The sequence below is a fragment of the Austrofundulus limnaeus genome, unplaced genomic scaffold (assembly GCF_001266775.1).
Source record: "Austrofundulus limnaeus strain Quisiro unplaced genomic scaffold, Austrofundulus_limnaeus-1.0 Scaffold124, whole genome shotgun sequence".
Taxonomy (NCBI): domain Eukaryota; kingdom Metazoa; phylum Chordata; class Actinopteri; order Cyprinodontiformes; family Rivulidae; genus Austrofundulus; species Austrofundulus limnaeus.
In genome coordinates this window covers 39190-50538 of record NW_013952526.1, presented here as the reverse complement: position 1 = coordinate 50538, position 11349 = coordinate 39190, and the positions used below count along the sequence as shown (strand labels likewise).

Here is an 11349-nt window from a genome sequence, read left to right as displayed (position 1 = left end):
TTTTCTCAGCAATTTCAATAGATTTTTTTAAATAAATTAATTTCTTAATTAATAGAAGGTCACATGTGTGAAATATATTTTAGACTTTTTTCTCTTTCTTTCTAGCTTCAGTTAAAATAGTTGTATCTGAATCTGCCAATATTCCTTGATTAGTTTAAGTGTAATGTAAAAAAAGACACTAAGTCTGCATCGAATTAACAGAAATTTAAGTTTTTGACAAAAGCAGTGAGACTTCAGTGTCCTTTTGTCACAGGAAACTTACAGAGCAGATATGAGATTTTACATAGATTTACTGCCACCTAAAGGACATATGAGACATTGCAACTGCAGCTCATTTCCATATAAAACAAGACTTCCAGAGTAAGAAGCACAAACGTGCATGTTAAAAAAACATTATAAATGTAATAAAAACACATGTAATGTAAATGTTATGTAAAAATATACATTTTTGATTAGTTATTTTACTTTTACCTTGAAGATATCGAACAAAGAAAGAGTTTAAATCTCTTATATAAAGAACGTCTTAAATGAAGTGTATAAAAGTGTTAAAACAAAACTTTGTATGAAAAAAGAGACTATTGTCTCTTTGAATAACTTGAATAAGTTCTGTTAAGTGGTTGCCCAGTTTGGTTAATTTGGATCTCTAATACAATAATACAAATTCTACATCAAACTCCAATATTCAAAATTTCTAGTGTTTCATACAAACCTCATCCGTCCTTTCAGAATTAAACCTATTTCTCCAAATCGAGGTCATTCAAAATGTCATCTTCAACGAGTCAGGTATTAATTGTTCATAATCGTGTTACAAAATTTAATTTAAAAAAATGTAGTAAAAATTTAAAAGGTTTAAATTTTAAAGCATTTCTCTTCTTATTTAATCTAAACTGTAAATGTATATGTTAATTATTCACTAAATAAAAACAAAATATATAGTGTTCTGAAAGACAATCTATGAGTTACAGTTTGTAAAGTAACACATTTAGTATTTTCTGGAAAACTAAGGGGATTAATGTGGGTTCTGATTGGCATGAAGTATCTTGAAATCAGAATATGTTTGAGACCAGGCAGAGTTGCCCTCAGTGAATAACAATCTATCATTACAGAAAATTAATGCCAAATTAAACTGGTGGGAATATATTAAACTCATTGAGTGGGCAAAAGTTAAACACTTTAAACGGTGGTAAAAGTAGAGTCTTGTTATAAACTGTAGAAATGATGGTGCCAATAATAACGTGACCCTTCATCTTAAAGTGATTAACTAGGAAGGTGTTAAAATAGGCCAACTGTGATTTAAAAGAAATGTGTTATCTTGCTTTAAAAATCTACGAATTAGTATTCAGTGTCACAACTAAGGCACACACTGTGGAGAGCATGAATATGTCAGTTCACCATTTTAAAGACTGAAAAGCTCCTTTGGTAGAAGTGAAGTTGTAAAGTAAAAGAGAGATGAGAAAACAGGACTTGGGCAAGAGTAATGGTTGAAAAACAGCAGATATTTGAGTGCTACCATCTGGTTTCCTGAGAGTTCCACAACGGTTAAAAATGAAAAAGACTATAAAACAAAACCTGCTCAAGCAACTTCTGAAACAGCTAAAAGATACAACCAGCTTCTGTAAAGGATGCAAAAACTTGGGCAAGGGAAGAATCGGAAAGGCCAGAGAGAAACTTTTAGCTGGCCTTGAGGAGGGTCTGACAAACCTTTCTATGACTCAAAAAGAGAAATCAGCTCAGATTACAGCCACTGATCCTCTGTATCGAAAAAAGTCAGTTGAGGTGGTTTGGTTATCTGATTAAGGTGCCTTCTGGACACCTCCTTTTCTGCATTTTTGTTTTTTACCTGGAACACCCCATAAGGAGGACCACTGGCAGTCCCAGAACTCACTGGTGGGGTTATATACCCTTTCTGACCTGGAAATAACTTGGGCCTTCCAGGAGGAGCAGGACATTGTTGGTGGGCAGAGAGATGTCTGGTTTGCCCTCCTGAACCTTTTACACCCCCTACCCAACCATGGACACGTGGTAGAAGATGGATGGATTCAAGAAAAAGCAAAACATCTCAAAATCTGTACATCTTGCTTAGGTAAAAGTAAAGATTATCAAAGGTTGCACCTACGTAACTCATGRTTAATGAGTATTTTTTTTAATTGATATTAAAGTCAGATTGTCGTTGTCTGACCACCGGGACAACCCACAAATTAAACAACTTCTCTTGGATGTGTCCACTAATATGTAATTAATTCTCAGGAGCTGAAGTGGGCTTTTGTTTTCTTTGGCATGCTCTTTGTTACCTATGACTGAGTTTTAGGGCCACACAACGAGATTTTTTTTTAAATTACGAGAATAAAGTCATAACATTACGACATTAAAGTCGTGTAAAAATAGAGTCATAATATGAGAATAAAGTGGTAATATTACGAGTTTAAAGTCGTAATATTACAAGTTTAAAGTTGTAATGTTACGAGATTAAAGTCGTAATAGTACAAGATTAAAGTCATAATATTATGAGTTTAAAGTCATAATATTACGAGTTTAAAGTCATAATATTATGATAAAAATGTCATAATATTGTAGCCTTTGCACGAAAAAGCATGCAGTTATCACTGCATTAAAATGAGTAACGTTGAGCAACTTGTCAAGTTGTTCTTTAGTATTGCTATAAATAAATAATCTTTTAGCACATTAGCATCAAATTATCAGTAGCAGGAATTGGAAATTGTGCAAATGACTATAAACTGTAGTCGTATTGTAATTAATGGATGCATYGACAGATTTAGTCGTCACGTAGCTAATTTGGATGAAAGCATATTAATCTAACAGTGACCCGAGTCATCATGGACTACTTTATAAACACAGACACATGGCTCTACACAGCAGGTGTGAGGAAAAAAAGGAGGAAATGAGGAACGGGAAATAGACATGTCATGGTTGACTTTTTTTCTCGTAATATAACGACTTTAATCTCGTAATAATACAACTTTAATCTCGTAATATTATGACTTTATTCTCATAAAATTATGACTTTAATCTGGTAATAATAATAAAAAAAATCTTGTTGTGTGGCCCTAATACTCCGTTGTACTATCACACGTTCCATTAAGAAGCTGAAAGTGAAAGGTCATTTTTAAAGTCCCAGCATACAGGGTACCACGCTCAGAAGAAGCTGCCCTCTGCATGCCACTCAAGTCAGTGCACCACATAAAAAATGAGTTTGGCAGCAGTGGGCACAAGTGGCCCTGCCCTACCAGTTTGCTCTAACAGGCCTGCACTTGAAATATACCTAACCCACTGACACCAATTGCTTCAGCTTTTCCATCCAGGTCACCATCTATCGTGGCTGGGAGATAGAGTCAGACTCTGGCTCAGATAGGTACAGCTGAGCCTTGTGCAACTCGAACTCTGAGGTTCACTTTAATCTTCTGTTCTGTTCCTTGAGGGAAGTGTCCAACAGACTAGATACTGCAGAATGTCCTCATCTGTCAACATTTGCCCATCTGCTGTAGTGTTTAATAACGCTCAGGTAATCACAGAGAGCCATACTTCCTTTCCCAGCTGTGGTTTTATTGTTGTAAAGTTGAAAGTGGCTGCCGGTAGCTTTAATCAAAGGTAAAGAGTCTTAAACTGCTCACTCTCTTTCACACTTTGTTTGACCCATTCATTTTATTTATTTATTTTTTTTTTACTTACCGATATGGCTTGTCAGAGTTATGAATTCGCCGGTGGTTCCTCACCCCAACATATGTGGCGCTGGTATAGTTGCAAACGTCACATTTATACATTTTCTGCCGGCTACAATCTGCAAAACACAATATGTGGAGCAGATTTTTACAGCTTCCTGGGAACTTTTCTGAAAATCTTTGAAGTGGAGGGGGGTCTCAGCTAACAAGTTAAAAACCCCACATTTTTATTTTCTTACCTTCATCTGCTCCCCGTTCAGACTCTTCCACTGTGGTGATGGTTTCAGTGCCTGCTGTGAGCGACGCTATGTCATTGCAGAAGCTGTGCTGCTCTCTTTCATGACTTCTTAACTGACTCTAAAAAGAAAAACACCCATGCACACCATGGGATTTGGTATCAAAGAAATGATAACTGCTCAAGAAAGGTGGAGGTGATCTCCACTGATGCTGCAGCAGGTTTAATAGACCTTCATGCTCCCTAATCCCACATCTGATGCAGACATCGTAGCAGTGGGCCGCCCTTCATCAGTTACAGTTTCAAACTCTCTTGACCTAACTCCTAAAGCCATTGGATAAAATGATAATCTAATAAGCTTTCCTTCRCACAGGCTGTAAGGTTCTGAGATAGTTCTGTGTTATTCTTTGCTTGGATGATCACACGGAGGCAAACCTGCACTACTGCACAAAATCATTCACTATCATAAAAAAAGCATCAACTCCACCACTCAGTCTGTCCCCTCTATCAAATGCTGGAAAATCATTATGTCAGTGTGTCCAGTTTCAAATAACTTTTCATGGTTTTCATGTAGATTACTACAACTGTTTTGCAGATTTGCTCATGAACTCAAACAGTAGTAACTACAAATAATTAGCTAACTGTGGTTAATTATCAACTGTGTCTCGTTTTGGTTGGTCAACTTCTGCTGAACTTCCTCACTTTAATGGATTCAGCATTCTCAGAGACAAAAAATATACTGGGAACAGGACAATCTGAAGTTTTTAAATAAAAAACAATAACTAAAGTTAGTGTATTGACCTCCGTGTTGCAGAAAGAAGCATGGCAATATTCTTTTCTGCATTCTGTCCTAGTTCTACTGAACAACATAACCTCCTTTGGCTGAACAGGAAAAAGCACAAGTAGAAGGTTGATCACCTTGTAGTGAAATGCTTCTGGACACTGTTTGCACTGGTACATCCTGGTCTTGCAGTGGTAGATCATGTGGTTTTCCAGGTCTTTACTGTCTGAGGCTTTGTGCTCACAGATGGGACACTGATATGGCACCCTCTGCCTGTGCACCCGGAGGTGCTGTTTAATGTAGCCCTTATTGCTGCTGCTGTACTGACACAGACGACATCGGTAGGGCCTTTCACTGCCATGGATGTAATCCACCAAACCCCCATCAGCTGAGCTAACCAACCCATCCATCTCTGAAATGGTACACATGTAGCTCTCTGCCCCTGTCCCGGTGACAGCTTCATCTGCAGCCCCATTCTGGAACTGTGCGTTATCTTGAAGTTCCTTCAAAATGTCTTCATCCGAGGCATTTTGGTCTGAGCGCTCCCTGAGTCTTTCGATGACAGTGAGCAGAGAAAGACTGATGCCAGCTTTAGCGGTGGGGCTTTCCTCATCTCCTTCCCCAATGCCCAAGGCTTTTAAATGCCCCTCTCTACCCTCGCTGTGGAGCTCCAAGTCAAGTAGGGCTGCTGTTGTCCCAATTTCTGAAGCCTTCTGTCCACTTGTAGTCACTTCAAGCAGCCTCTGGCCCATGTGTGGGCTCTGCGCCTGAGATGAGATGGTCTTGAGACTTAATTTGGTGCTGGAGGCATGCAACTCAGGTGTCCTCATGGGCATAGCCACAAGTGCCTCTGCAGCCAAAGAGTGCAGGCGGAGAGATTCGGAATGTGTTCGTTTGCGACCAGCTGGAGGAATGTTTTCATCTCTTGGAGGACCATTATCTTGACTGGCAGCGGATGTATTATCACCTTCTAATGTCTGACTGTTTGCAGAATTATCTGGACTACAGTCAAGGACCACCTCCTCTTTTACACTTTCTAAAGGGTCCGGCTCCTCCTCGTTTACACCCAGTAAACCTTTGTCCCTGTCCTCATCTGAGCCGAGAAGAAGCGGTTTGGTCACCATGACCGAATCCTCAGCTGAAGGCAAGCGCTCGACGATCACGTTGATATGTCCGGCACTGTTTGGACTGCTGTTAATAATCTTCTGAGCTGAAGACAGTAGGCTGTCAGCAACAGAGGAACTCTCACGGCAAGCACTGATGTCCACATCGACGTCCGCCTCGGTTGTCACCTGCACCTCCACCACTGGCTCCTCAGAACTCACATCTTTGACAGAATAGCCATTCTCCTCCTCTTCTTCCACAGTTTTTTGACTTTCATTAGAATCAGAAACTGAATGACTAAATGCATCTTGTTTGTTCTCAACAGCCACGGGCATACAGAACTGAAGTTTGAACTCGGATGGAAGCTTTTGCTGGCTTTTCTCTTGATGAACTGGAGAAAGTACAACTAAATCTTCTCTGAGCGTCACACTGTTGGCAGCGGCTTGCACCTCTTTTCTTGTTAAAGCCCCTTCTTCCTCCTCAAAGATAGGATAGGAGCAGTCGACGAGGCCAGCGTGCTTCCAGGCGTGGGTCTTGAGCATTCGCTGCTGGCTGCACACGTAACTGCAAATCAAGCACCGGTACAGACCATATTCTTCATAGCTGTACCATTTCTTCCTCTGCGGGAGCTCTTTGGAATCCTCCACAGAACTTTTTATCTCCTCGGATCTTATTTCATACGAAGCTGTGTCCTCCTCCGCCTTTTTTGAAATCTTTTCCTCCTCCAGGGTAAGTAAATCTGAATGAACAGAGTTTCTCTTTGTGTTGTCCTGATCGTCAAAGTGCAGCCTGACATGTGCTTCTAGCTGCGCCTGGTCTCTGGAGGTAAAGTGACATTCGGAACACATAAGGATTAGGTCACTGTGCTGCTCGTTGTGCTGCTTTAGGTGTTCTCGAAGCTGGGGCAGAGTCTGGGACAAATAGGGGCACAGGCTGCACTGATAGCACGTCACTGTCCATTTGTGTTCAGTGCTGGTGAAACTGTCAGTGTCAGTTAACGCAGAGGTGATGTTATTGTTGTCATCTCCTGACACGGGTACAGAAACAGGGCCGCTGGCCTCGCTGCCATCTGCTCTCACCTCCTCATTACAGCTCTTCCTCATTTTCTTGTAATGGGAGCCTCCCCAACTCAAACGCTCCTCGCCTTCTTTCCTCTTGGCAGAGGACGTCTGATGGAGCACTCGTTTCTGTCCCCCCGGGGTGCAGCGTCTCTGCGGCCGCTTCTCTACTATCTTGCTGAGCTTCTCGATGACCTGGATGAGGGAGTCATCAGCTTGTTTCTGCTGAATGCTTGCTGGGACATCCTGGCCTACCCTTTGAGTCTGGGTTTGACAGTGAGCCCTCAAAACCGAGGAAGAAGAGGACGCAGTGGGAGACTTCGTGATCAGGACAGCAACACTGCTGTTCTCATCCATGACCTGTCAGACAGAAAAGAACATGTAAACAAAAGAATAGTCATTTGGTTGGTGGACAAAAATTAGACAAATACCTTCAAAACTTTCCATTTTATTCAGCAAGCCCATCACAGCAACACTTAAACATGTGGTGCATTAAGTTGTGAAGAAACATGCAGGATTGTATATCTGAATTGTGAAATGACATTTTTCTTTAACAATAAACCTAAACTTTGAGAGTCCAATCTTCCCAAAATTGTTGAATTAAAAAAAAAGGTCATATCGAATAATTTATTTTAAATAGGACTAAGCCCCACCAAAGAGAAACAGCAAACAAAACATGGAGCAGCCCATCTACAAAAACATGCTGTCCCATCTAATTACCAGTTATCTACAAGAACAATATATTATTGGGATGTTGACATTTTGTCAGCAGCTGCATTTTCTTCCCAAACTGCTGTGACCAGATTTTGCAAGGCTGCTCTGTGTTTGCTTGYTATTTCCTCCTGCTTCGTTATTTCCACAAATTTCAACAATGCGTGCTGACGTCAGGTAGTTAGCTACAGCCTCGTCTTCCAGTTTTTAATTTCTGATGATGCTTTTTGAAGAGWCATTTTCTTTTTAAAATAGGATCAAAGTACCGTATTTATTCATGTATAATACGATCTCGAGTATAATACGATCATCATTTTTGGACCTTAAAAAGCATAAAAAAACCTAATCATCAAAAACATGTGTATAATACTACCCCCCCCCCCCCACACACACACACACACACACTCTTTATGGGTGATTTTTAGGGTTAAATTTCTAGTATTATACATGAATAAATACAGTAAATCGCCCGAGTTTTTTAAGTGACCCCTAAAGAGATAAGCTGCCATGAAGAACATTATTTTATCTGCCCTTGTTCCAAATTTGATAATGATTTGAAACGTCGAAGTATGTTTTTTAGCAAAGTGTTTTGATGCTCGTCTTCGTCACTTGACACATTTAACAAGCTGTCATTGGTTGGGGAGCTTCGTTTACAAAAAAGATGTCTACATTGTTTTTAAATTTTTCATTTCCTTACGTTCTAAGACACATTAAGTTGATTTGATGCTGCAGTTTGCCTTGTAATATTATTTCATAGCTTTTCTGCTACTTTTGCATTGGCTATAATTAAGTTTTATTAGTTTTTAGGATACAAGATGCTTCCTACAAAAACCAGAATGTGAATCTTTTCCTAAAATTTCATGGCGATATCTTGAACACTAAGGAAGTTATGAGCAGTCTGTGTGTATATATGTCTGTGTGTATATACTGACAATATTTATGAATGTAAGCATGTACAGGGTATGTATGTATATCTTTATATATGTATGGGTATGTGTATATTTTTATATATGCCCTCCATGTATTTAACCATTTATTTTTCAGGTGAGCGGACAGATGTTGGGTGTGTGGTCCTGTGTTTTGTTGGTGTATATTTAATATACTTCTAATCGCTATTTCAATCTTTCTATCTTTCTAATTACTTCTCTCTGTTTTTCTCTCTGTCCCTATTTTCGCTTCACTTAAAAAAAGAAAAAAGTCACTGATGATGAAGAAATATATAAAGTAATATTTGGTTTCGTTTTCTACTGAAGTGACACAAAAAAAGGAAGTTATGAGCAAAAACAGATAAGAACAAGGTGAAATGGTCGCATTGGTTCTGTTGTGAACTGCAGCAAGAAAACATGAGCTGATTTCACCTAAATAAACATCAATAACTTCCCTCACACTTGAGATAATCACGAGTTTGATGTTATTTTATATGGTTTGTAAAGTTCTTTTGGAATCCACTGTCTGATTTAACATTAGTGTAGGATAAAATAATTATCCACATCCCTATATTACTAACAAGAGGATGAATATTGTACAAGCTGATTATGCAACATACTGTTCTTGATATTTTGCAATGCGGTTCTTTATCTAACAAGGTTTAGTGAATGAAAAGCTTAACAGGGTGAAAGCAAATGCAAACAAGCAGTGTGATAAGTGCAACAGTTTAATCCATTCATGATAAGCTCTGATCAATGCCTCAGTCGAGGAAACACACAGACACCATGTGCATCTGTTTACAAACTAAACTCAGAGGAAATGGTCACCTTCTATGTAGTTCAATTTCTTTTATCTTCACTTGTGTAACATTTTCCCCGGTTCTCATTTTCTGACCGCATTTCTCCTTCCTCTTTGTCCTACTTCTGCTTCTGCACAACCAGAGTAAGACCCAGGACACGGCTTGTTATTTTAGGAAAGGATACCACAGGGAGTGAGTGAGAGTTCAGTGAGGTGCAGTTAAACAAATTAAGAAGAGGAAACGTGACGTGGTTATTAAGTGAATATATACTTTTTTTTAACTCAAAGCAAGCAGCTTCCTGTCACAATCCAAGATGCTTTACAGCAACACTTTTAACCATCCTTCTAAAAACAATGTGCTCGTTTTTATCTGCAAACACACGTGCTTCGGCCCGTCTCAGAAGAACACCTGTTATGTCAAGATCTAAAAATATTTCACCCACCACCGCTGGTGTGTAAAATAAAAGTTACACTCTGTCTCTAAACTCTACTGATCCAACAACTACACTAACAGTGGCTAATGTTCACTAACAAGCTAAAGCATTTTAGACACAAATCAGCATTTTTTAATAATAAAAAAAAAACTAAAACTACTAAAAGGACAAACACTGCTAGCTTCATAGCACTGCTTCTCATACACGAGTGTCCACACACAGTGCTAAGAGTTCCACACATGACTGTACAAGGACATTTCAGTTATCTTTATGAGACGAAGGAGCGCGTGGCAGTGTGTGAACGTAAATGCACTCACTAAAACAGGAAGGTTCGACGCTCTTTGTCCTCAGCACATAAATTGCTTTGTTTTATTCCTTCGCCATAAAAAGTGGCCTCTCTCGTTCCACATTGCAAAATGGCGAGGATGGAATATTGGTCACGTGACTCGGAGTTGAGGTCAGGTGACCAACGCGGGCGAAGATGCCTTCAAGTGCTGCTCGTAAAAAGTAACGCGTAACTTTCACGACGCTGTTGCCGCTAAATTAGAAAATGAAAACATAAACACAATTAAAATAGCTGTTTTATTTTATTTTTACAATAGGCTACATGGAGTTATCATTGATGAAAAGCTGACATGGAAATCCCACATAAATCAGCCAAATCCATTGCAGTATTGTATAAAGTAAGGAATGATCTGTAGAGTCAGTGAAGTGAAGTATTTAGGCGTCATTATAGATGAAAAACTGACATGGAAAATATCATATAAATGGTTTAAGAACAAAAACAGCCAAATCTATTGGAGTCCTGTACAAAGTAAGAGAACTGTTCAATGATAAAGCACTATTTATGTTGTATAACGCTATAATTGTTCCACATTTAATTTACTGTATTGAAGTATAGGGTATAAAGCTTGTAAAACTATCACAAATCCTACAGAAAAGAGCTATAAGAATTATTATTAGAAAAAATTACAGCCATCCATCGAAAGTTTTGTTTCGTGAGTTGAAATTATTAAAATTATATGATTTGGTCGATTATAATATTTTGCTGTTAATATACAGAGCTCATAAGTGTGTTACCTTCCAACATTCAAGTAAATTTTGTTAAGAGAGAGCTGTTATCTTAAGGGATTTGAAATGTTTGTGAAACCCTGGTTTCCTACGAGCGATCCACTTTAATCCAGGGAATAAGATTGTGGAACAGCATGGAAGATGAGGTTAAAAATGCCAGATCCTTGTATATATTAAAGAGAATGATGAAAACTAGTATTCTGAAGAAATATGGAGAAGTATAAGTGAATTCATGCAAATTGTTGTTTGTGTTGCTGTTTTAAATTTTCTTTTTAGTTTTTTTCCACGAGTGTTTTCAGTTGTTTTGATTTTTGCTGTAATTTACTTTTCTTTTGAACATATTTAAAAAGGGGCAGATATTATAAGATTTATTCTTCTGCTGCTGCCTTTCATTTTACTTTGATTGAATGTTTTTTTTACTTGTTATTTGTTAATGAAATGAATAAAGTGAAACATCATCTTCAAGTAAGGGACTTGTTAATGACAAAGCTTTGTTTATGCTGTATTATGCAATACTTGTTCCACAATTGATTTACTATATTGGAGTCTGGGG

General features: G+C 38.5%; 1 protein-coding gene across 1 annotated transcript in view; it reads right to left on the bottom strand.

Moving 5' to 3' along the window:
• Nucleotides 1-10130, bottom strand: part of znf507 (zinc finger protein 507) — a 28476-nt gene extending 18346 nt beyond the window's left edge. Inside the window, exons 1-4 of the mRNA XM_014015177.1 lie at nucleotides 10043-10130; nucleotides 4831-7215; nucleotides 3917-4034; nucleotides 3688-3796 (exon numbers count right to left, since the gene is read on the bottom strand). Coding sequence (XP_013870631.1) covers nucleotides 3688-3796; nucleotides 3917-4034; nucleotides 4831-7212 — 2609 coding nt within the window. The 5' untranslated portion in view covers nucleotides 7213-7215; nucleotides 10043-10130. The remainder of the gene's footprint in view (nucleotides 1-3687; nucleotides 3797-3916; nucleotides 4035-4830; nucleotides 7216-10042) is intronic.
• Nucleotides 10131-11349: the final 1219 nt, after the last annotated feature.